This window comes from Purpureocillium takamizusanense, chromosome 4 (assembly GCF_022605165.1).
Source record: "Purpureocillium takamizusanense chromosome 4, complete sequence".
NCBI lineage: Eukaryota > Fungi > Ascomycota > Sordariomycetes > Hypocreales > Ophiocordycipitaceae > Purpureocillium > Purpureocillium takamizusanense.
In genome coordinates, this window is record NC_063071.1 from 2453488 (window position 1) to 2477566 (window position 24079).

Here is a 24079-nt window from a genome sequence, read left to right on the forward strand (position 1 = left end):
GCCGGTACAGTACATCACCTCATGCACTTTGCGAGTACCTGATGGCCGCAGGTACCTCCGACGCGATCCAGGGATGTACTGCGGCCCAGGCGCAAGCGGGACCCACTGAGCAAGCCCCCAACAGCCAACCTCCCCCTGGGCCTAGGGGCGGCCTAACCCAGAAGACGCGTGCTGGCATCACTGTTCCGAGGTACCCCCAAGCTGCCCGTGTGTCCAACGTCGGCCAGCCCCTTGCTTGACCAACATCCGTTTTTTTGTCGAAAAGGTCCTTGGTCTTCCTCTGGCTTTCCCCGAGGCCATTCTGTCCATCCTCAACCAAAGCAGCCGCCAGGTTCCTCAACCCTAGCCTGGCTGTCGACTTGGGCTTCACGACAAACCCCTTCTCTGCGGCTACCATTCGTTCCTGACGCCTGCCCCCTGGCTGAGTCCGTGTCCGGGCCCCGACACACTCGCCCGACTGCAGCATCCGTTCGAAGACCCAAGACCAGACGACTAGGCGACCCAGCCGCGCTCGTCGATGCGTTGCTCCCGACCGATCACCATTGTCAATATTACTCCTTCGCCCCTGTCCTCGGACACCCTGCCCGTCGCCCGAGCTCCATCAGCCGCTCGAGCGCCCCGGGCAGCTTCCCCCTCATGGCATCAACCTATGATGTTGGCACAAGAGCGTGGCAGCCGGACGCTGCCGAAGGTTGGGTAGCGTCTGAGCTAATCACCAAGAATGTCGACGGGCCCAAAGCGACACTCGTGTTCCAACTCGAAAATGGCCAGGTGTGTTTGTGGTCCAACCTGACAACTTTGCTTGGAGATCTGATTGCTGACATGCTTCCTCTCGTGCCATGCGCCGTATAGACCAAGACGATCGAGGTGCCCACCGAGGCTTTACAATCCGGAAACGACCCTTCCTTGCCTCCCCTGATGAATCCAACGATGCTTGAAGCCAGCGATGACCTGACCAATTTGTCCCATCTCAATGAACCTGCGGGTAAGTTTCCCTAAATGCTTTCTTCCTGCATATAGAGCCAGCTCGCTCATGTCGATTACAGTTCTGCAAGCCATTCGACTGCGGTATGCGCAGAAGGAAATCTACACCTACAGCGGCATTGTCCTCATCGCTACGAACCCATTCGCAAGAGTCGACTCTCTCTACGTTCCCGGCATGGTGCAAGTATATGCTGGAAAGCAGCGTGCCACGCAGGCACCTCACTTGTTTGCTATTGCTGAGGAGGCATTCATGTACGTGCTCCAAACCCGCGGGCAGGCGGTGCGGCACTTGCGGATTACTGACTTCATTTTACAGTGATATGATACGAGATGGCAAGAACCAGACCATTGTTGTTTCTGGGGAGTCTGGTGCTGGCAAAACCGTCAGTGCGAAATACATCATGCGGTATTTTGCTACAAGAGAGTCTCCAGACCAGCCTGGGGCTCGCTCCAAGCGAGGGCCCGAGGCCATGAGCGAAACGGAGGAGCAGATTCTCGCCACAAACCCCATTATGGAGGCGTTCGGCAACGCCAAGACCACGCGCAACGACAACTCGTCCCGATTCGGCAAGTATATCGAGATAATGTTTGATGACCAGACCAACATCATTGGTGCCAAGATCCGAACATATTTGCTTGAACGGTCACGGCTGGTTTTCCAGCCTCTCAAAGAGCGGAACTACCACATCTTCTACCAACTCGTGGCTGGAGCTTCCGATAGGGATAGGCAGGAACTGGACATCCATCGGGTCGAGCAGTTCGACTACTTGAACCAAGGCGATTCCCCAACCATTGACGGTGTCGACGATCGGGCTGAGTTTGAGGCCACCAAAAAGTCCTTGCAGACCATTGGGGTGTCGGATGCCCAGCAAGCCGACATTTTCAAGCTGCTGGCCGGTCTTCTGCACCTAGGAAACGTTAAAATTACGGCCTCGCGCAACGACAGTGTTTTGGCCCCTACCGAGCCGTCCTTGGAGCGCGCATGCGACATTCTTGGTGTCAAGGGCGACGAGTTCGCGAAGTGGATCGTCAAGAAGCAACTCATTACCCGCGGCGACAAGATCACCTCCAACCTGAGCCAGGCGCAAGCCATTGTCGTGCGCGATTCCGTCGCCAAGTTCATTTACTCAAGCTTGTTCGACTGGCTTGTCGATATCATCAACCAGAGCCTCGCCACGGAGGCGGTTCTCAGTCAGGTCAACTCCTTTATTGGCGTCTTGGATATCTACGGCTTCGAGCACTTTGCCAAGAACTCGTTCGAACAGTTCTGCATCAACTACGCCAACGAGAAGCTGCAGCAAGAGTTCAATCAACATGTCTTCAAGCTCGAGCAAGAGGAATATTTGAAGGAACAGATCGACTGGACCTTCATTGATTTCTCAGACAATCAACCTTGTATCGATCTCATCGAGGGGAAAATGGGGGTTCTCTCCCTCCTAGATGAAGAGTCCCGACTTCCGATGGGCTCAGATGACCAATTCGTCACTAAGCTATACCAGAACTTTGCCGCAGAAAAGCAGCACAACTTTTTCAAGAAGCCTCGTTTCGGAAAGTCGGCTTTCACCGTGTGTCACTATGCCATCGACGTTACGTACGAGTCTGAAGGGTTCATCGAGAAAAACCGCGACACGGTTCCGGATGAGCACATGGCCGTTCTCAGGGCCACGACAAATCCGTTCCTGAAGGATGTCTTGGACGCTGCCTCTGCTGTGAGGGAAAAGGATGTTGCTTCCGCGGCCTCAAATGCTGTTAAGCCAGCCGCTGGCAGGAAGATTGGTGTTGCTGTGAACAGGAAGCCGACGCTGGGAGGCATCTTCCGGTCTTCACTGATTGAGCTGATGAACACTATCAACAATACCGATGTCCACTACATCCGATGTATCAAGCCCAACGAAGCTAAGGAAGCCTGGCAGTTCGAGGGACCCATGGTACTGAGCCAGCTGCGCGCTTGTGGCGTTCTCGAGACCGTTCGCATCAGCTGTGCTGGATATCCTACACGTTGGACTTACGAGGAGTTTGCGCTTCGATATTACATGCTGGTGCACTCGAGTCAATGGACGTCGGAAATCCGCAACATGGCCAATGCAATCCTGACCAAGGCTCTAGGCACGAGCACGGGCAAAGGCTTGGACAAGTACCAGCTCGGCTTGACCAAGATCTTTTTCAGGGCAGGCATGCTTGCTTTCCTGGAAAATTTGCGCACCAACCGTCTCAACGAGTGCGCCATTCTCATTCAGAAGAACCTCCGGGCCAAGTTCTATCGGCGTCGCTACCTGGCAGCCCGTGAGTCGGTCATCAGGACCCAGTCTGCCGCAAGGGCGTACATTGCGAGGAGACAAGCTCAAGAGTTGCGCACCATCAAGGCTGCCACGGCCATTCAGCGAGTCTGGCGCGGCCAGAAGCAACGCAAGAACTTCTTGCGCATCAAAAAGGACCTGGTCCTGTTTGAATCTGCCGCCAAGGGTTATCTGCGTAGAAAGCAAATCATGGAAACTCGGGTGGGCAATGCTGCACTTGTCATTCAGCGTGCGTGGCGGTCTCGGCGGCAGCTGGCCACATGGAGGCAATACCGCAGGAAGGTTGCCTTGGTCCAGAGTCTGTGGCGCGGCAAGAGCGCGCGTCGCGAGTACAAGACTATGCGCGAGGAAGCCCGTGATCTGAAGCAGATCTCGTATAAGCTGGAGAACAAGGTGGTTGAGCTCACCCAATCATTGGGCTCGATGAAGGAGAAGAACAAGAACTTGGCGTCGCAAGTGGAGAGTTACGAGAGCCAGATCAAGTCTTGGAAATCCCGCCACAACGCTCTCGAGGCTCGTACGAAGGAGCTCCAGACTGAGGCCAACCAGGCAGGTATCGCCGTTGCTAAGCTGCAGGCTATGGAGGACGAAATGAAGAAGCTGCAACAAGCATTCGACGAGTCGACAGCCAACATCAAGCGGATGCAAGAGGAGGAGAGGGAGTTGCGGGAGTCCCTCCGCCTGAGCAACACCGAGCTGGAGACGGCCAAGCAGACGAGCACCGAGCGAGAAAGGGACAATATGAGCCTGCGACAAGAGCTCGAGTCGCTCCGAGACGCACTCGACGTGGCCAAGAGAAGCGCTCCTGTTAATGGAGAGCTCACCAACGGCGCCGCGGCTCCTTCGGTTGCCAGTGGACTTATCAACTTGGTCTCCTCCAAAAAGCCCAAGAGGAGGAGTGCCGGTGCCGAGCCGCGAGACATGGACCGCTTCAGCGGCGCGTATAACCCTCGCCCGGTCTCCATGGCGGTCACGAACACGGCGCATCGCCAGAATCTTTCGGGCACGACGTACATCCCCGGCGTGGACAACATTGAGATGGAGCTCGAGACGTTGTTGGCCGACGAGGATGGGCTCAATGAGGAGGTCACCATGGGTCTGATTCGGAACCTCAAGATCCCGTCACCGAATACGACTCCGCCGCCCTCGGACAAGGAGGTTCTGTTCCCATCGTACCTGATCAACCTTGTCACATCGGAGATGTGGAACAACGGCTTCGTCAAGGAGTCTGAGCGCTTCTTGGCGAACGTGATGCAGTCTATTCAGCAGGAGGTCATGCAGCATGACGGCGACGAGGCCATCAACCCTGGAGCGTTCTGGCTGTCCAACGTCCACGAAATGCTGTCATTCGTCTTCCTAGCCGAGGACTGGTATGAGACCCAAAAGACTGACAATTACGAGTATGATCGCCTACTCGAGATCGTCAAGCACGATCTCGAGAGCCTCGAGTTCAACATTTATCACACATGGATGAAGGTGCTCAAGAAGAAGCTGCAGAAGATGATTATACCGGCAATCATTGAATCGCAGTCGCTTCCTGGCTTCATCACAAACGAGAGCAACCGATTCCTGGGCAAGCTCCTTCAGTCCAACTCGACGCCCGCTTACAGCATGGACAATTTGCTTAGCCTCCTGAATAGCGTGTTCCGTGCCATGAAAGCCTTCTACCTGGAGGACTCCATTATCATGCAGACTGTCACGGAGCTGTTGCGCCTTGTTGGCGTCACGGCTTTCAATGACTTGCTGATGCGTCGCAATTTCTTGTCCTGGAAGCGTGGTCTGCAAATCAACTACAACATCACCCGCATCGAGGAGTGGTGTAAGAGCCACGACATGCCCGAGGGCACGTTACAGCTGGAACATCTGATGCAGGCAACTAAGCTGCTGCAGCTCAAGAAGGCGACGCTCAACGACATTGAGATTATCCAAGACATCTGCTGGATGCTCTCGCCGAATCAGATACAGAAGCTGCTAAACCAGTACCTGGTGGCGGACTACGAGCAGCCGATTAACGGGGAGATTATGAAGGCCGTCGCGTCGCGGGTGACGGAAAAGAGTGACGTCTTGCTGCTCCAAGCTGTGGACATGGACGACAGCGGCCCTTACGAGATTGCTGAGCCCCGCTCGATCACAGCGCTCGAAACATACACCCCATCTTGTGAGTCAATCCCTGGGTTATGGGGAATTGACGATAAGACCTCAGCTAATGGACACGCAGGGCTGCAAACACCACGTCTCAAACGATTGGCGGAGATAGTATCTGCACAAGCCATTGCGCAGCAGGAGAAACTCGAGTACGCAGATGGCGACGGCTTTGACGGACAGGATACGTTGGCTGAGGTGGACGAAGCCGCCGAGGAGGCTGATGAGGCTAGGTAACGAGGAGGAGTCAAAACGCCGTCTAGGGCTCTCGATACGGTTTGCCCGATAATAATGTCAACGCGACATGTACGCATGGGATATAAGCTACATTTACTGGGGCTTTAGCGGCTCGGGTGTCCGGTTTTCTGTTCCCATGCAAGCGTTTTATAGCGCGTGGGGGTCGAGGACGGGTGGCTGCGTTCGCGATTCTCACATCCTTCGGGCTCTCTTGCTCCCCCGGTCCCTTCCTCCCTGTATCTTTAGTTCTCTCTCTTCTCTCTCTTCTCTCGACGAAAGTGCGTGTACCGTGGCTATCATACACGTGCTGCACGTACTACGCGAGAATCGCCACCATGAAGAGGCCATGGGCGGAGTGGATAGAAGCAGATCATATGTTGGGGAACAACGGCGCTGCAGCCGACGCTGCTCGTCATGTCATGTACGGATATGTGTACTGCGCAAAAGTGGAGGAATCTTGTTTGCTGCTGTCTTCGTCTTACTGCCTCCTCTGTCCTGCTATATTCAGGGGTGATGACGGGCATTTGTTTATATAGATAACGTATACAAGACCGCGGTGTTTTCTTGAAGACAAAGATTGATTGACAACTGGGGTGAACTGTGGTGGCGCTGGTGGTTACTTGGCACAGGGGCAGCTTATTTATTAGCTGACTTCACTGTCGCCGCTCACCCGCTAGATGCATATGGCCAAACTTACCTAGTCGTCGCCCCACAATCTCTGTGCCTCTCTCTGTCAGTGCGGGCTGGACTTTTTCAGGTGAATTATTATGCTGTTCATACTTTTCCGTTTACACTCACTCAGAGCGTCGCCGTTACCTCTTTTCAACTCTGATTAGCTTCCTCTTGCGTCTGAGGCCGGGGAAGCGCTCAATTTCCGTCAAAGCACTTGATCCTCACACGCAAACTTTGCAGGCGCTTATTGCCGCCCTCGAGTGTCGAGAAACAACGGTGGACGAAACCTGCAGCGATGAGGCAGGCGCCCAACATTGTTGTCACGGGCACGCCAGGCGTGGGGAAGACTACACATTGCGAAAGTCTCGCCGAAAAGACAGGTCTGCGACACATATCGGTCAACCAGGTGGTCAAGGATAAGCAGTGCCATGAAGGCTGGAGTGACGAGTATCAGAGTTGGATCGTCGACGAAGACAAGGTTTGTGCGCTGTCCGCGGGGTCTCCCTCGAAAAGATGATGGCACCAATGGACTGACGCCCGCCATGAAGCTGCTCGATGCCATAGAAGACGATGTCGCGGCGGGAGGCTGCATCATCGATTGGCACGCCTGCGATCTGTTCCCCCGTAGCTGGATTGACCTTGTTGTCGTGCTACGGGTTGATTCGGCGACCCTCTACGATAGGCTCAAGGCAAGGTACGTAGCCCAGCCCCAGGAGCCTTTGCACTTTGCTGGAGGGAGTCCTGGCCCCCGGCCACGCCATGCGCAGCTTCTGATATGAAAGGGTAGAAACTACGCCGAGGCCAAGCTCCAGGAGAATCTCGACTCGGAGATCATGGAGGTACTTCTGCAGGAAGCGAGAGAAGCTTATGACGCGGAGGTGGTTATTGAGCTGACGAGCAATACCTCTGACGAGATGGAGAGCAATTTGGACCGTATCGAGGCTTGGGTGAAACAATGGAAGATAGACAACGAGCAACGATGACGATGTGGTGTTGATTTACGACTCACAAGCCAGCCACTGCGCCGTTGATGTCCTCACAAACGATTCGCCCAACACCACCTTCTCATAGCCACCCAGCCAAATCCTTTTCCGTAGTAACATGAGAGGTAGCATTGCTGGCGGAGCGACGGTCTCCCCACAGTGCCCGCCTGGGCGACGTATAACTAGTTATGCGCTTATCGGGGCAGCGACCTAGTAGCTTGCATTAGCAGTGTGGCACGTCGACTCACTCCCTGGCCTGTGCCTAATAAGAACCTTGAAGTGACTTGCAGAGTATGTGAGGTAGAAACGTCTTGCCTCAGGAAGTCGCAGAGAGCGCCCGCACGCACACGGCCACCGAAGAAGCCTGGCAACACAGCTGCACCCCGGCTCGGTAGTGCAAGCTCGTATCTTGTACACTGAGCTGTGTGCAAGGGCTCACGGCCACCACTGCTGCGGAAAAGGAACACGGCAATCATCATGACGACCCGTGTCAACTTCGTCACGGGCAATGCCAACAAGCTCAGAGAGGTCAAGGCGATCCTGGAGCCGGTCATTCAGGTCCACAGCAGCCCACTCGACCTCGAAGAAATTCAAGGCTCTATCGAGGAGGTGACCGAGTCTAAATGTCGGAGGGCGGCTGAAGCCGTATGTTTCCATCCCAGTCTCCCATCTTCCCTGCGTGTGCGCGACTCATAGGCGACTTCTGTGTCTTACAACGACGCATGCAACTAACATTCGCCTTACCTGCAGGTAAGCGGTCCCGTGCTAGTTGAAGACACTGCGCTGTGCTTTACGGCTCTGGGCGGGTTGCCTGGTCCTTACATGTTGGTCTATCAAGTCATCCATGGCTGCTGGTCATTCGTCTCACATTCCACAGTAAATGGTTTCTATCGGAAACTGGCCACCAAGGGCTGAACAACCTGCTCGCAGCCTATCCAGATAAGTCGGCAGAGGCCGTCTGCACGTTTGGCTATTCCGCTGGCCCCGGACACAAGCCTGTCCTTTTCCAAGGGCGCTGCCCGGTAGGTGCAGCCTGAACGACATTAGTCGATTCCAGCCCAGCTGACAGACTCGATACAAAGGGTAAAATCGTACCCCCCCGAGGGCCACCTCATTTTGGTAAGCTAGCGAATCCTTCTTGCCGAGGAGATATGCGCAAGAGTCGGTACTAAATTCCGCCTCTCCCAGGGTGGGATCCCGTCTTCGAGTACGAGGGCCAAACGTAAGTACAAAATAGTCCCCGTGGTCGGCCTCCGCTTGCATCGGTGTATGACTCGGCAGTGCTTTTCTAACGCAGCTGGGCACACAGGTTTGCCGAGATGGACGGTGCACAGAAAAACGCCGTATCGCATCGAGGCCGTGCCCTGAAGAAGATGCAGGAATGGTTCGAGAAGCACTCCGATGGCAGGTAAATCACAATGTCTCCGATGCCGACGTCCGTGTCTTGGAGCTGAGGCTGCTCCATCGACGTCAGTAAAGCACAGAAAGACGGAAAGTGAAGACAGCGTCGGGAAAGCGGTTGCAGGCGCACCAGAGAATCTCAAACTCCTTCTGCTTGATCAAATATTTTGCCCCTCGTCGGTAGGGCTCCGCAAGATCCCCCGCTCCAGCCATATCTTTGCAAACACGCCGGCCGACGTGTCTCTTCAAAACGGCCGAGTCCCGGCAGGATGGGTCGAACACGAGAAGGTTAAGCCGGCCGTCTTTTCGTTCCTCAATGCCGACGACGGTGAGAGAATGGCCTGGCGGTTGAGGGAAGAAGTTAGAATGTCGTCAGGGCGGTACCACTATCTACCGTGTGAATAGCCAGCTCACCTTGATGCTGTAGATACACTGGCGGAAGGCTGGTGGTTTGAACCTTCTTCGACTCATCATTCCCGCCACATCCCGCTTTAAAGTAATGGTCTATGGCCTGCAGCAATTTGCTTGCTGCGGCCCCATCTTCTGAGTCTCGGAAGGACTGCACGGGCGAGCTGTGCATCTGTGGTGAGTGATGAGCGCAGAGGTGCGCCTGTGTGGAAGACTCACGGGATCTGAAGGCTGTTGAAGAGGGCTTGCGCCTGGGCATTGCTTAGCTTGATCCCAACCAGCATCCATCAAATGGACATACCTCTGACGTGCCAATGAATTTTCGCGTCCCTTTGATGCCGCCCGTTTCAATGCGCCCCTGGGGGTTGTGACCCATGTCCCACGCGGCCTCGATGAGGTCTTGTATGTCAAAGACGGACGGGACTCGGTTGCCAAAGACCTCGGCACCGAAGGCCTTTGCGCCAATAATGTAGGATATAAGCATCTGAATGTTTCGATAGCCACAGAACCCGCCTGTTACCCGCTCAGTTTTAGCGCTGCCGACCGTCGTTGTCCCAGTGCTGGCCTCTGGACGAACCTTCACGTCGTAGTTTTGAGATGTGCTGTACGCAAGGATGGCACAGGTAGGCACGAACGGTTCCTGATGAATGCTCCAAAAGCTGCGCCAGTACTGGGATCATGTCTACATAGACGTATACTTAGTTCCGCGCGGAAGAGGTCGAGCTTCGCTGACTGACCGTGAGCAGAAACGTAGCCATTCTTCACCAAGGCCTTGGCGAGCCACTGTGGCATCTCTTTCTCGTGGGCGAACTTTCCCAGGTGCGCGACCTGGCATGGCCTATGTCAGAGACCATCGTGTTGGGGAGAAATGAGAATGGCTGGTAAACGGACACCCAGCTGGCTGCCTTGTTGAGCCTCGTGCCGCCCAGAGACCTGTGAGCAACCTTGCTCATCGGAGGCGCAGTTGGACTTCTTGCTTCGGTGCCGGGGTCGCGTGGACGCCGCATTCCCCTGCCGCGACTGATGTCCGGTGGGGCGAAGAAACCGCGCCAAGGTTTGAAGCACGGTCCGTCTCGTTGAATTTCTCTTTCTCAACTCCTCTGAAGAGGTAGCAGGCCTCATATTGGCCGCCGCCACAGTCTGGCAAGGCCGGCGACGAGGTGGAGTCGGCCCACGAAGATGAGGCTGTGGTTCTTCCATGCCGCATTGGCCGTCATATATCATTGGCAAAATCAGCTACTTCGGTCATGGCTTGGAAGAGCGGGAGTCGGCCGCCGGTGCTGCGAACGGCCCTGGTCGCGGACCTCATTGAAGACAAGATGTGTGCCTGGCCAGGCCTGATGGTGGGCACGTGGCTTATGTTAGTTGACAACTTGAAGTGCTGTCTGTCGGCCCGGCTCAGTGACCTTAGTGGACCGCCCGGACAAGTACCTCGGGCGCAGCAATGCAGCACTGATTGACAAGAGAACCCACAGGCAGCTATGGCAACCCATGCAGCTGCCTGTTCACTGATTAGTACCAAGTACTTCGTACAAGCCTGCTAATTGGGTAGTGGGCACGGGGAGCAATAAGTGGGTTGACCACTGGGCCACGGAGTTCAGTTCGAAAGGCGTGGAAATGTCTAACTTACTCGCCCGCCGAGCACGTAAAAGGCCTAATCGGGTAAATTATAGCTGACAAACACTTTATATCCCCGCGGGCCATCATCTTCCCTCCATGTTACTTCCACGTTCCCCCCTGCCCTACGCATCATGGCATCGGCAAGTTGCCTACAACCCGAGCTTCAATTCTGGCCCTTTGTCCTCTGGGGCAGCGACTTTTGGGATGTCGACTCCTTGGGCAGCTCCTTTGCAAACGGAATGAACTCGGGCGCCCCCGGCAAGTACTTGCGGAGGGGTTCCGGGACGCGAAGGCCCTAAACAAAGCCTCATTAGCATATACCCATGATCATGTTTAGGTCGTACAAACACTTACGTCTTCTGTCTGGTAGTTCTCGAGGATGCAACACATGGCCCTCGTCGTTGCACAGAGCGTGGCGTTCAGGCAATGCACATACTTTTTCTTGGTGTCCGTCTGTTGCTTGGCTCCAAAGCGGATTTCGAGGGCGCGTGATTGGTAATCGGTGCAATTTGAGCACGACACAAGTTCCTTGTACTCGCCCTGGAAAGGGAACCAAGCCTCCAGATCAAGCTTCTTAGAGGCGGCGTTGTTGAGCGCTCCAGAAACGATCGCCACGACCTGATATGGCAGACCCAGCGACTGGTAAAACTCTTCGGATACGTGTATCATGTCATCAAGCGCCTCCCATGACTTTTCAGGGTCCGTGAGGAGAAACTGCTCAATCTATGCGGAGAGTCGGATCAGCACAAGTCACGGTCCATAGGACTAATCCCTAGTACCTTTTCAAACTGATGCACCCGATAAATGCCCCAGGCATCTCTGCCGTGAGAACCAGCCTCGCGGCGGTAGCAAGAGCTATATCCAGCGTACCTATACAACGTCAGGCTGTGTCTGGCATGCTGTTTCCCGCCCATCTCGAACACTCACTTGATGGGCAACTCTTTGGCGATAAGCCATTCGTCGGCATGAAAGGCCGAGATTGGTTGTTCGGACGTTGCGATGAGGTACTTGTCATTTTTGGCATCTCCGTCAACGACCTTGTAGAGTTCTTCGTCAAAGTCCTCGAGCTGAGCTGTCTTGGCCATGTACTCCTTGAGCATGAACTGAGGAGCCTGCAAGGCTGTGTAGCCCCTCTGCGTGAGGAACTCGAGGCCGTAGTTGATCAGGGCCTGATTGAGAAATACGCCCCATTGGCGGAGGAAGTAGCCGCGGTGGCCGACGACCTTGACTCCACGATCAGGGTCGTATCCGTCGAGGCGGAGGAGAACCTCATGATGGGAGAGGACATTGCGCTTCTCGGGCGTGATGCCCTCCGGCCACGTGCGCAAGACTGCATTATCGTCCTGCATTGTAGTCGACCGTCAGCAGCCAAAACGCCAAGTCTCACAGTCTCGCTTCCCATCGACTGGCTCGCCGTACCTCATTGTTGCTGACAGGAACGGAGTCGTGGACGTAGTTGCCGATCGTCTTTATCTTAGTCTTCAACAAGGCATCCTTCTCTGCGGCAGACTCGACGAGGCTCTTCTTCTCCTTTTCCAGCTCAATTTTTTGCTGCAGCAGCTCGTCGGCATTCTCCTTAGCCTGGAGCCTCACAATTAGTCCCGTGCCCCAGAATCGCGTCGCAGCCGGCATACCTTCTTCTTCGCCCCAATCTGCTTCTGAACCTCGTTGATCTTGCCGTTCACCTGAGTTGCGCTGTACTGGGCTGCAACAGAGGGGTGCACATTAGCACCCACCCGACCTCCACGCTAGAAAGGCGGCATAGTGACAAACTTTTGCGATGATCTTCGAAAAGGCCGATGATGTCGTCCACAAGCTCGACATTGGCGTGTCTGCGTCGCTGGGACTCGCGAACCTTCTCCGGATCGCCACCCCGCTCCTTGATGAAGTCGTTGACGTCTAGCATTGTGACGGGGAGCGGTTCGTTTGGCGTCAGCGTGGCGACCTCGATCCTAGACACCAGCGGGACTCAGTAAAGAGACAAGCGAGGAGATACCCGGAGCCACAAAGGCGGGAGGCGTGGTTGCATATTTACCTTATCACAATTCGGGGATGTAGCGGACCAGTGCAGGTTGAGTCACAAGGCTGGCCGCTGCCGGAGAAGGGAAAGGTCGTGGTGGTGCAACGCAAGGTGCCTGATTTTGTTCATGGTGGGGGCGGGGTATGACCACCACTGCACCAGCCGGCCAAGCATGGTCCAAAAACCATGGCGGGGCTGCCGCCAGGAGGTGGGGAAGGGGAATCATTCAACCCATTCGCAAGCCGCCTGGGTAGGAAGAGGCTCTGAGTATCGTCATCGTGGTTGTATTTCACGTCCATAAGACTTTACTTGTTTGTACACTTGTTGATCCTTCTTGACGTGCCTCGTGGTCTGGCTCCTCTGCCCAGCGTTCGTCTTTCTAACCCAACTGACCAGCCAAGTCTACACAGTCCCGTCCGGTACAATTACACAGGTGAAATGACTAGCTCTTCCGTCCAAAATTCCCTGCATGTTCTTCAAACGTCGCCCGGCTGGAAACGGCCTGTGGCTGCCCGCAGCCTTACCCTCGGTCATTGTGGCCCTCCCACCGCGCCCTTTCGCTGCCCGCCTCACATAACACGGCAGTTGCTCTTTTCAGGTGCCTCTCCGGGATTCTGTGACTTCTCAATTTGAGCAATTAGCAGCTCGAAGGCCCGGCCAACATTCTCGTTGTACCGCGCGCTGGCCTCTGTCCAGCCGCACTGGAGCTTCTCCGACAGCTTCTTGCCCTCTTCAGTGCTAACCTGCCGTTGCTCCGGTCGCAGGTCGCTCTTGTTGCCAACAATGACAATCGGCACAGATTCGGTGCCCTGAGGAGCGCATGAGCCCATGGATATCAGCAACTGGGACAAATTCAGTTGGTCGAGGCTGCGACTCACCAGGTGATTGAGGATCTTCTCGCGGATGACCTGAACCATCTCGAAAGACGGCAACGAAGAGACGGAGTAAACTAGCATATACCCATGTATGCCGATAAAGTGTTTTGAATTTAGTATGCTGTACTCGTCTTGGCCAGCCGTGTCGACGATCTCGGTCGAGAAATCTTGCCCTTTGTATCGAATCGTCTTGCTAAAGGTATTTTCAATGGTCGGGTAGTAGCTATCGACGAAATGACCGTCGACAAACCTTACCGCCAAGGACGACTTCCCTGCAGCCAGATATTGGTTACTGCATGTACTTCCGGATGTAAACTGTGACACGGCGACATACCGACGGACCGACTGCCAACAATGGCCACCTTCCTCTGCTTTGGTGCGCTCATTTTGTTTTACGAGTTTGGCGTGGCTGCTGATGCGATATACGTGTTCCTTCGGGCGCGACGCGCTCGTGGCGAGGTAGACTGCTGGAAGGATTGCTGAGCGACGATTGACCTCGTCTCGACCGCTGGGTGAGGTAGAATTGCCCTCGTGTATCGCACTGTTGAACCGACTCTGTCGCCTGCCTGAATTTTTTTGGGAATGACAGCCAGGGAGTCCCTTCACGTTGTATCCACGGTGGGAAGAGTGACCGTCGTGGCAATTCCGAAGCCGTGATGAAGCGATGTCGTTGCTGTTCGACGCCCTGGTGTATTGGTGGGGTAAAGAAAGCTAGCGGCCCCTCCGAGGCTCCGACGGGGAACGTGCAGGTTAGTACCAACTGTTGCCACTTTCATGCGCAGAGTACTGGGAAGCACACACATGTGCATTGCAAATTCGTCATTCCACCCGCCCGGGTCAGCAGACTCGGCACGAATACCAGCGGGAGTTAGCCGGAAGCAGCTCAGCCCCGAAACGCCGGCTTTGGTCCAACGCTGCCATGACACCGCGTTCGACATCATGAACGGTGCACCTCTCAGCATACCTAGTGACCCGCGTACCCGCCTTTGAACACAGTAGGTCATTTCATAGGCAGGGCAGATACCTATTGTGGAAGGTAGTGACACTTCTTGAATAAGCAGCGCAACCAGTTACGCGACCCCACTTCATCAAGTGTGTCGCTCCAGTGCAACTTATGCCCACCCGTCAAACATAAGTCCGAGGCTATTATGTAGAGAAAGTAGCGGAACGACCAATACTCTGTTCCTGGAGTCCCGATGCGTCTATCTGCGCACGTCCTTGCCAACGCCAGAGCTGCCTGCGGGGCTGTGGGATGAACTCCGCGCTCAGGGTGATGTCGCCGTGTCCCGTCTATCCTCTACTAATTCAACACCCTGCAAGGTCCAACTGCCGTATCCAAAGCGCCGCGTCCCCGATCTAAACCACATGCTCATTCGCACGCCGTTGTCTAGGGCCATTCGTCACATGTCGTTAAATATCAATTAGCCTGCCCATCAGAGGCCTCGTGGCGCGTCATCGCATTGCCAGCCTCCATATCAGGTATTTTACCTGGAATGAGCCAATCTTCGCAGGTCCGTGACAAGAAGCTCCAGCTCATGCGATTTGCTGTCGACAGCCTTGTGCAGAGCTGCGAAATCCCGAATCGACCCTATGAGGCTCCGTATGCCATCACTGCCTTCCAATCTATCCCGGCCGCGCTTGTTCAGGCAGAGGTAACCAAGGAAGACCGATAGATACTCAATGGCAACGCTGAGCTTTGACTTGTCCACCGAGTCAGCCTGTCAAGCACTTGTAGTTAGCATTGACCGGTGTCACGCAGCAGCTCCAACCATGAACCCGGTAATCATGCGCCCATGATACATGCTGGAGCTCACATACCTCGCGTATTAACTGCTGGTTCTCGCGCCAAATCTGCACTAGCTCGTCCAGCGGCTTGTCCTCGACCGACGCCCGCGCCGAAGGGCAGTGCTCCACAATGTTGATCATCAAACCCAGAATCAGCAAGAGGCCGTCATACATGTCGTTTTCCAGAGGCCCGCTGCCGACAGCCTGTTGTGCTTTGACGATTCCCACCACAACACGCTCTATTAGCTTCGATAGCAACTTGCTGTCATCGAAAAAGCGTGCCCCGTGTGCAGTGTTGGTCGTATTGATTGCCAACTTCAACGCAGCCTCCTGGGTCTCGCCTCGGGTCACCGGCCACCCTTCGACTTCTTTTGAGAGAAAGCTTGCAATGTTGGCTGGATGTCGCGATACCCAAGCTCCCGCATCTCCTGACCCCGGTGTGATCCCAGCGCTGGACAGTACCTCAAGGCAATGAAGTACGAGCCGATAGTCCGCGTCTTCGCAGGCTTCCTCAGCGCCAGCACAATCCGCTGCAACGATGACGAGCTCTTGCTCCAATTGCCCCAGCATCTGTCTGAGCAAGCTGTGTTCGGAGCTCCTCGACAAAGTCTCCAGGAGCCGCAGGCCGAGGGTCCGAGGACATAGTCGACGCGGCGCTGACCCATGCCAAATGGGCATCTGGAGCAGGTCGTTCCTGACCTCACGCAGCGAGGCTCGCGTCATCTCTGGGAGACTACTGCTTCTCTGGGATGCGATGACAGCAATGTCGCTGTCTTGTTGTAGAAGCCGGCCGAGGAGTATCCCTAATCCTTGGTCGCAGAGCCGACGTTCAAGGTGGGGTGCTGGCCCGCGATCGAACAAGACAACAAGGGCCGCCACCAGAGCAAACGCGCTTGTTGGGTCATTTTCGTTGCCAACGCCCCTGGCGACATTGTCGCGCGAAGGGTGGTCGCGGAACTTGAGTGCGAAACTTTCTCGCCGCAGCCGATGCGCCAATTCGCACAGCGCATTCCGCCTCATCGTCCGCGATGGCCCATCAGGCCTTCCAATTCTCCCCAACAGGTCGTCCATCTCGTCTGAAAACCGGTGGTTCGCTCCGGCGCGCCGTAACTCGTGTACACTCTTGATGGCTGGCTGAGCATCTTCGTCATCGGGCAGATCGTCGAATACGAAGGATGGCGGTGCTGCGGGACTAGACGGACCACGAGCCTCTGAGCCTGTGCCATCCTCTTCCACACCCAGAAGCGGCGATTCTGCAAGATCCTCCTGTTTCTGCGATTCGCTCAGCGTGCTTCTCGCCTGGCTGTATGTGAACTTGATCCTGCTGCTCGCAGGTGTGCCACCCCTCCGATCGCTTCCCTGTAGTTGTGAGTCCTGGTCGGCGGTGGAGCAACGCGCCAAGGACGGGCTGACGGCCTCACCAAGATCCTGCTCGTGATCTGGAGTCACGTCTCGCTGTGCGGCAAGAGCGTCTATAAGGCGTCGGCGTCGAGTCGTCGTCGGGGTGCTGGCTGTTGCTCCTGCGGGCCTCGCGGACGTATCAGTATAGCTGGCGCGCGTCCCTGCCGAGCTACCGTCGACGTCATCATCGCGATGGTCTTGAGGATGTGTACGTTTAACTGTTTTGTCGCTCTTGCTGATCGGAGATTTGCTCATCGTTCGGGCGTTCAAGCGTTGCCCAGGCGCGAGATGTTCACTACTGGCCTGAGAATCGACCGCTCCCGTTCTGCTAAACGGCACGTGTTTCTTTGGGCTCCCTTTCATACCGAACGCTGTTGTGTGATCCCGTTTCCGTCCATCGCTGATACTGCTTGCACCACGTGCAGCTCGTGACGGCGATTCACCGGGGTACGTTTGTCGAGTGAGCGACATTGAGGACAAAGTCTCGTCCGTGGCAGTATCTCCTCTGATGCCGGTGGGAGGCAAGGTCTGTGTGTGACGAGCGGCGAGGCCATGGCTGTCCAGTATGGATTTGCTCGCAGAAACAGATTTCTTCCGAGACGACGCTCCGTATGTCAGAGTTTTCTTTTGCCCGGCGGACCGGGCTCCAGAGGGCGAAGCCATAGCTGGTGGTACGCGGACGCGGATGCAAGTACGGCATCAGTTTGGCGTTCGTTGCAAGGTGTGATGGTGCATGTTAATGTCAGCATGCTGGCTCACGCTAAGTCTGTTTCTGCCGAACACTGCTACTTCCGGCATGTCGCGTCCGCACCGTATATATAATAAGACCACCGCTTTAAGTGCTATAATTAAGGAGTATAATTAACTAGCACTATATTAATTTCCCGCTTTTAAAATTATTTTATTATTTTTATTTATTCATTTATTACTAATTAAGCCTAGGTAGACTATCTAGAGCTAAGAAGTAAATTTACTAGAAAATCTTATATAAGGTAAAAAATTAATATAGTTAGTTTAAGCTAATAAATCGGTTCGTAATAGTATAAAGATCAGTCTTACTACTAATATTAAAGAGATATAATTAAAGATATAGCTAATAGTTATAATTAATAAATATTCTATCTTATACTATTAAATTAAAGTCTATTAGCGTAATAATATAATATATAGGCGGGTTTAAGGCTTAATAATATAGCTTTTTAGCTAAGGTAGCTAAGGCTAGCTAATATATAGCTACTTATAAAGTAATATATTAAATAAGAGATTTGTAAATTAATTTTATTTAATTTTATTATTATATATTATTATTTATACTTAATAAGTTAGTTATATAGATTTAAGCTAATTAATTAAAGCTAAGCGCCTTAAATATAAAAACCTTTTTCCCCTTTCTTTTTTTTCTTTCTTTATTATCTTTACTTTATTCCTTTATAGTAACTTTAATATTTATTAGCTTACTAACTTATTATTTTTTAAATAATATTAATATTATTTTAACTATTATATTTTATATATTATAATAATAAGATTAACGCTATTATATTATTATATTTATTTTTATAATAGTAATAAATTAAATATATTCCTTTTATTTTTAAGTTAATTATATATTAATAATTATAATTAAAGCTTAAAGAATTTAATTACCTTTATATATATTATATTAAATATTAAAGTTATCTCGATTTAGCCCTTTATAATTATATTATTAAAAAATAATTTAGTTAATATATATATTATTTAAATAATAATTATTATTAATTAAGTTTTTATTCCTTTTTTAAATATTATAATATTAATAAGAAAACTTAATGATTATATTAATTAATATTTAAGTATTTAATAGATTATAATATATATTTAGTATATTATAATTATAAAAATAAAAGCTAAAAAAGAATATAATATTAAATAATTATATTTTTATTATTAAGCTATAAAGTATATAATTAAAGGTATTTTACTTATATTATATTTTATATTTATTAATTATATTAATAAGTTACCTATAAGTCTATATATATAAATAAATAAATTTAATATTTAAGAAGTAATTATTATATTAATAATATTATAAAAGTAAATAATATAATATTTTTAAATATTTATTTATTATTATTAAGGTTATTCTTTATTAATATTTAATAATTAATAGATTTTATAATAGTTTAAGAGTAATACTATTTATATAGATAGAAAAGTCTAGCTATATAGATAATCTACTTTTTAATTTTTTTTAGCTAATCGCGTACTATATAGCCCCTACCCCTATACGAATAAAGTATATAAGCGCGGGCCGCCTGCAATAGCCTATTATAGCCTACGCAATAAATACTATATAGCAATACGATAGGCAATATTACGGCTACGCCTCTTAACGCGACTCTAATAGCTATATCGCGGGCCCGCCGCTAAGGGCAGAAGACTATAGACGACGATAACGACGATAACGATAGCTAGGAGGGCATTATGAGGTAGCTATAGCGGCGGGCAGCAAGCGGCGTAAAGAGGGGGGGGGGGGGGGGGCCTACTTAAGCCCGTTAATAGCATTATAAGCGGCGGTAGCTTTAGCTTCGTAGCTAGCCTAGCCCGGCGTAGAATAATATAGCCCTGATATTATAATATAAGGAAATAGCGGAAATGCGTTTTTAAGCGAATTAAGCTATACTAGCGCGCCGGTATAGGCGCTATATTATAACGATATTAGTTAATTAAGATATCGGCGTGCATTATAGCGCGCCGGTCTTATCTTATACTTATATATTAAAAATAGCTAGTATAGTTTAGGGGTAGGGCGCGGACTTAGAATTTAAGTAGATTATCTATATAGCTAGACTTTTCTATTTATATAAATAGTATTACTTTAGTTTAATATTATTATAATCTTTAATTTTAAAGATAAAATTAAATTAAAGTAAAAGCTTTATATATATATATATAAAGGTATAAGTATAAGTTTTACTATTAGTAAAGGAAGAAAAGTCTAGGGGCAAAGGTATTCTATATTTTTCTAGGCCCGCGCCCCGCCCCTAGACCGCGCTAGCTATTTTTAATACGTAAGTATAGGATAAGATAGGCGCGCTATAATATATACTAATATCTTAATTAAATTATATTATTATAACGCCTACCTATATTAATGCGCTAGTAGGGCTTAATTCGCTTAAAAACGTATTTCCGTTATTTCCTTATAATATTATTATATTTAGATAGATATTCTTCCGCTCTAAGTTAGGCGCTATTAGCGCCGCGCTTATGCCTACTACTATTACTACCCGTTAATTACGCCCGTGACTTTATCTACCCCGATAGGGCTTAATTCGCTTAAAAATAGTATTTCTGCTATTTTCCCCTAATATTATAATATTAAGGCTATATTATTCTATACCGTATTAAGTATAGGTATAAGCGCTATCGCTTATAATACCGTCGGTCGGCCTTAAGCGGTATTATTATTATGCCGTTAATAGCGGGTAATTTATAATGCCGTTATAGTTATTATTCGAGACCTATTATAAGGCTATTATAATACCGTCTCTAGCGTTATACGAGGCCTACTATAAGGCTACTATAATACTTTATTACCGCCTTTTTCCTCGAAGCGAGATTAATTACGTTTTATACTTAAGTTTAATAAGTAAATGCCTTAGCTATCTAGCTAGGCTATTAGCGTAAGCTATTATAGCGAGCCTATAAATTTACTTACGATATTAGCTATAAGGCTTAGCGTTACTATATACTATTAGCCTTAGCGATATCGTTATTAATACTATTAGTATTATTATTATTATTAAGTTAAAAGTAATATAAAACCTTAAGCTTTTTATTAGCTATATTAAGGCGCGGTTAGCTATAAGTATTTTTAATAATAGTTAGGTTATAAATCTTAAGGTAGCTATCTTAAAGGTTTTAATAATAATTAGTTAGTAAATAGTCTTAAAGTAAAATATAACGTAAAGAAATTAACGATATAAAAGGCATAAACTAAGGGCTTTTTAAGCTATTAGCGAGGGGTAATTTAATTATATTATAGCCGCGACTTCTCTATAAAGTATTTAAAGATTATATAACTATAAAATAGCCTATATTAATATTAAAAGTTACTTATATAGGCCTATAATAATATTAGCTCTTAGTTTAGTATCGTAGTAATAGTAAAGTAGTATTATATAGTAAGAAGGTTAATAGCTAAATATATAAGTTAATAATTTAACTTATTTAATTAAGTCTATTAAGTATATTAAAGCTACTATTTATAAAGTTACTTAATAGCCTTTTAAATATAGGCCTAAGCCTTATTTTTAAGTATTAACTTTAAGCCTTTATAAAGATAATAAAGGTCTAATATATTAATTATAAGATAAGACTTAATATCTATATAGGTAGTCTTAATAAGATTATTAACCCTTTAACTAAAGTTATAATATTAGTTAATATAATACTTAGCTTATTATTAATACTAAAGTATATATTTATCTTAAATATATTAAAGGGTCTATTTTTAATAACTAAAAGAGTCGATAAAAGACTTTTAGGTATCTTTAAAGAGATTATAATCGGCGGTATAAATAATAGCTTAAAAGGCTTTATATATATTATTATAAATCTCGTCTTAAGTATTTAATAGGCTTAAGATACCTTTTTCTATCTCTTATTATATATAGTCGCGATCTTTAAGGTTAAGGTCGAGCTTTAGCTTAATAACTTAAGTATTAATAAGCTAGCCGCTATTATTATTATTATCGCTATTATTATTATTATCGCTACCTTTTTTATCCTTTTAATAAGTATTAATCTTAGCCTTAATATTAGCTAAGATATAATATATATATAGCTATTATTATATATTAAGAAAGACCCTTATAAGGGCTATATAAAGAGCTTATTCTTTATCTATAATTATAACTTTTAGCGTTAATATTATAAGGCTCTTATAAGAAAGAGGGATAAAGGCAGAGGAAGGTAAAGATAATAAGGAAATAGGGATATATAGAGACAAAAGGGGTAATAATAATAGAGAGATAAAATAGGTAATAGAGATAGTAAAGGTATTGAATTGCTTAATCTTCTATCTTATCTAGACTGGGAGGCAACAGCCCTATATATAATAAAATAGACTCGGCCTTCGGTCTGATTATCTATCCGTCGGTCTAATACTATTTTTCAGCTTGGCGTTATAGCTAAATATAGCTGAATTCAGCGTGGCTTTAGTCTTCAGTCTAGACCTATAGCTGAATTCAGCGTGGCTTTAGTCTTATACGCTAAAGTCGGTATAATAGACTAGCCGTCGGCATAATAGACTAGCCGCTATTATAAAATTCTGGATAAATATTTATCCGGCTATAATATATATAGGATAAATATTTACCTAGGTATAAAATATAACTATTAGTTAGATAAATGTTTATCTAGGTATTTAAACTAGATAAATATTTATCTAGGCACTATAATATATAGTTATATTATATATATAGTTATATTATATATATAGTTATATTATATATATAGTTATATTATATATATAGTTATATTATATATATAGACTAATAGCTCTTATAGAGCTTATTAAGTTATTTATAAGCTATTAAAAATAATACTCTTTTTTACTATTAATAAAGCTAAAGGCGAAATTAGCGATACTTTTATAATCTATAATACTTATAATTTAAAAGAAGGGTATTTTAAAGCGGTTAGTCTTATATATATTATCGAGATTAAAGACTTTTAGGAACTTCTTTTATATCTCGTAATATTAAGGGTAGGTCTAAAAAAAGGCTTTAAAGTAACCTTTATCGTTAAGTAATTTATTAACTTTAATCTCTCTTACTTATTCGAGCTCTTTAATAAATACTTATATAGCTATAAGGCTATTAAGGCATTCTTTTTTAATAGCTTAATAATTATTATAAATATCCTTCTTTTAAAAGAAGCTATAGCTTAAGTTAGTATTATAAATAATATTTACTATCTCTTAGGCTTATATACTATACTTAACTATAAGCTCCCTTTCTTTATTTTATTAAATTACTATATAATAGCGGAAAATAATATATATAAATAGATTAAGAGACTAACTATAATTATATTAACCTTTAGCTACCTTATATACCTATTTTTAACTAAAAGACTTAATAATTAAGGCAATAACTTTAATAAAGTAATTAAGCTTTTAGGTTATTAACTTCTATATATTTATACTTTAAGATACTTACTTAAGGCTATAATTATAATAAAAGACGATATATATAGGTTAAGAAATACTATTAATCTCTCGTTAATCGGTAAAAGAAGCCTTAACGATATAGGCGCCGTTTTTACGGTAGAAATTAATTAAGAAGTTAAAGAGTTTTTAAAAAGTATCGAAGAGCGGCGATAGCGATAGAAAAGGTATCGGTATAGTAATAAAGCCGTTATCTACGTCTATATTAAAATATCGTTAGCTAGCTCGTCGGCGTTATAGCTAATAAGGAACTTACTATTAGCGGCGTTAGTAGCGGGCTTATTAACGGCGGGCTAGGCCGCGTTAAGTATAAGATTAAGGTCTATACTTATAGTAGGCCGGTCTATAGGAGAGTAAATTAAAGGCATAATATAAGGGCAATAGCTATAATATAAGGGTAAAGCTACGATATAAGGTAAAGGCTGCGATATATACGTTATATTACGGCAGGAATAAAACGTAGGCGGCTATAGGGGTAGCCCCGCGCTAGCCTAGGCTGCGAACCTTATTTAGGTATAGCGGGCTATATAATATATAATTAGCTAAAAATTTTAAGAGATATAGAATACCTTTACCCCTAGACTTTTCTTCCTTTACTAATAGTAAAACTTATAAGTATCTAATTACTTTATTATTATAATAAAGCTAAATAAAGAAAAAGTGTTTAATAAAAAAGAAAACGAAAAAGTTTTCTTTATAATATTTAATTTATAAATATCTTAAAAGTCTTAAAAGTCCTAAAAGTCTTAAGTATTATAAAACTCTTAAATAATAAATATATTAAAAATATTATAAATAAAGTAAGTTATTACTTTTATTACCTTAAATTAATTAACTTTAAGAGCTATTTATTAAATAGAAAAGGTAATATATTATTAATATTTAATTAAGTAAATAGCTTACTTTAATTTCTATTAAATTATTTTAATATAAAAAGGGGAAAAAGAAATAAATATATAAAATTAAATTAAATTATAACCTTTATAGCCGATTTAAGTCTAAGAGCTATAATAGCTTAAGATTACTTTTAAAAT

At 47.3% G+C, this 24079-nt stretch overlaps 7 protein-coding genes across 9 annotated transcripts; 3 read left to right on the forward strand and 4 right to left on the reverse strand.

Annotated features, from left to right (window-relative positions):
- The first annotated feature begins 214 nt into the window (after window positions 1–214).
- On the forward strand, window positions 215–6230 carry MYO2 (Myosin type-2 heavy chain 1). Its single transcript, XM_047986686.1, has 5 exons — window positions 215–771; window positions 853–985; window positions 1047–1236; window positions 1301–5439; window positions 5500–6230. Exons 1-5 carry the CDS (start codon window positions 637–639, stop codon window positions 5658–5660), a joined length of 4758 nt encoding a protein of 1585 aa, XP_047842669.1. The 5' UTR covers window positions 215–636; the 3' UTR covers window positions 5661–6230.
- Window positions 6231–6403: 173 nt separating this feature from the next.
- Window positions 6404–7488, forward strand: FAP7 (Adenylate kinase). Its single transcript, XM_047986687.1, has 3 exons — window positions 6404–6810; window positions 6881–7026; window positions 7120–7488. Exons 1-3 carry the CDS (start codon window positions 6628–6630, stop codon window positions 7313–7315), a joined length of 525 nt encoding a protein of 174 aa, XP_047842670.1. The 5' UTR covers window positions 6404–6627; the 3' UTR covers window positions 7316–7488.
- A 99-nt stretch (window positions 7489–7587) lies between these two features.
- On the forward strand, window positions 7588–8649 carry HAM1 (Adenylate kinase). The gene is made up of 5 exons (XM_047986688.1): window positions 7588–7960; window positions 8066–8139; window positions 8193–8434; window positions 8504–8537; window positions 8625–8649. The coding sequence occupies exons 1-3, from the start codon at window positions 7793–7795 to the stop codon at window positions 8350–8352; spliced, it is 402 nt and encodes a 133-aa protein (XP_047842671.1). The 5' UTR covers window positions 7588–7792; the 3' UTR covers window positions 8353–8434; window positions 8504–8537; window positions 8625–8649.
- On the reverse strand, window positions 8214–10478 carry JDV02_005395 (uncharacterized protein). Of its 2 annotated transcripts, XM_047986689.1 has the most exons (8): window positions 10016–10478; window positions 9862–9952; window positions 9702–9806; window positions 9426–9637; window positions 9344–9375; window positions 9131–9288; window positions 8847–9057; window positions 8214–8771 (listed from the first exon to the last, which is right to left on the reverse strand). In XM_047986689.1, the coding sequence occupies exons 1-8, from the start codon at window positions 10346–10348 to the stop codon at window positions 8729–8731; spliced, it is 1185 nt and encodes a 394-aa protein (XP_047842672.1). In that variant the 5' UTR covers window positions 10349–10478; the 3' UTR covers window positions 8214–8728. The 2 variants fall into 2 exon arrangements, with proteins under 2 accessions (XP_047842672.1, XP_047842673.1); XM_047986690.1 differs by having other exon boundaries at window positions 9862–10478.
- A 183-nt stretch (window positions 10479–10661) lies between these two features.
- Window positions 10662–12848, reverse strand: SES1 (Serine--tRNA ligase). Of its 2 annotated transcripts, XM_047986691.1 has the most exons (7): window positions 12518–12848; window positions 12379–12449; window positions 12164–12325; window positions 11672–12087; window positions 11524–11614; window positions 11099–11467; window positions 10662–11039 (listed from the first exon to the last, which is right to left on the reverse strand). In XM_047986691.1, exons 1-7 carry the CDS (start codon window positions 12648–12650, stop codon window positions 10908–10910), a joined length of 1374 nt encoding a protein of 457 aa, XP_047842674.1. In that variant the 5' UTR covers window positions 12651–12848; the 3' UTR covers window positions 10662–10907. The 2 variants fall into 2 exon arrangements, with proteins under 2 accessions (XP_047842674.1, XP_047842675.1); XM_047986692.1 differs by having other exon boundaries at window positions 12164–12696; window positions 12780–12848.
- Window positions 12849–13333: 485 nt separating this feature from the next.
- Window positions 13334–14025, reverse strand: RHB1 (GTP-binding protein; the record flags this gene model as incomplete). The annotated part of the gene is made up of 3 exons (XM_047986693.1): window positions 13334–13573; window positions 13643–13911; window positions 13974–14025. 3 exons carry the CDS (start codon window positions 14023–14025, stop codon window positions 13334–13336), a joined length of 561 nt encoding a protein of 186 aa, XP_047842676.1.
- Window positions 14026–15123: 1098 nt separating this feature from the next.
- On the reverse strand, window positions 15124–17080 carry JDV02_005398 (uncharacterized protein; the record flags this gene model as incomplete). The annotated part of the gene is made up of 2 exons (XM_047986694.1): window positions 15124–15357; window positions 15458–17080. 2 exons carry the CDS (start codon window positions 17078–17080, stop codon window positions 15124–15126), a joined length of 1857 nt encoding a protein of 618 aa, XP_047842677.1.
- Window positions 17081–24079: the final 6999 nt, after the last annotated feature.

Coding starts and splice junctions, on each gene's coding strand:
- MYO2 (XM_047986686.1), top strand. CDS start 637: ATGGCATCAACCTATGATGTTGGCACAAGAGCGTGGCAGCCGGACGCT. Junction 1,237..1,300: donor ATTGCTGAGGAGGCATTCAT/GTACGTGCTCCA, acceptor TTCATTTTACAG/TGATATGATACGAGATGGCA. Junction 5,440..5,499: donor CGAAACATACACCCCATCTT/GTGAGTCAATCC, acceptor ATGGACACGCAG/GGCTGCAAACACCACGTCTC.
- FAP7 (XM_047986687.1), top strand. CDS start 6,628: ATGAGGCAGGCGCCCAACATTGTTGTCACGGGCACGCCAGGCGTGGGG. Junction 6,811..6,880: donor GGATCGTCGACGAAGACAAG/GTTTGTGCGCTG, acceptor CCCGCCATGAAG/CTGCTCGATGCCATAGAAGA. Junction 7,027..7,119: donor TACGATAGGCTCAAGGCAAG/GTACGTAGCCCA, acceptor ATGAAAGGGTAG/AAACTACGCCGAGGCCAAGC.
- HAM1 (XM_047986688.1), top strand. CDS start 7,793: ATGACGACCCGTGTCAACTTCGTCACGGGCAATGCCAACAAGCTCAGA. Junction 7,961..8,065: donor GTCGGAGGGCGGCTGAAGCC/GTATGTTTCCAT, acceptor CCTTACCTGCAG/GTAAGCGGTCCCGTGCTAGT. Junction 8,140..8,192: donor GGGTTGCCTGGTCCTTACAT/GTTGGTCTATCA, acceptor CACATTCCACAG/TAAATGGTTTCTATCGGAAA.
- JDV02_005395 (XM_047986689.1), bottom strand. CDS start 10,348: ATGATATATGACGGCCAATGCGGCATGGAAGAACCACAGCCTCATCTT. Junction 9,953..10,015: donor AACAAGGCAGCCAGCTGGGT/GTCCGTTTACCA, acceptor AGGCCATGCCAG/GTCGCGCACCTGGGAAAGTT. Junction 8,772..8,846: donor AAGGAGTTTGAGATTCTCTG/GTGCGCCTGCAA, acceptor TCGATGGAGCAG/CCTCAGCTCCAAGACACGGA.
- SES1 (XM_047986691.1), bottom strand. CDS start 12,650: ATGCTAGACGTCAACGACTTCATCAAGGAGCGGGGTGGCGATCCGGAG. Junction 12,326..12,378: donor AGATTGGGGCGAAGAAGAAG/GTATGCCGGCTG, acceptor GTGAGGCTCCAG/GCTAAGGAGAATGCCGACGA. Junction 11,040..11,098: donor AGAACTACCAGACAGAAGAC/GTAAGTGTTTGT, acceptor GGCTTTGTTTAG/GGCCTTCGCGTCCCGGAACC.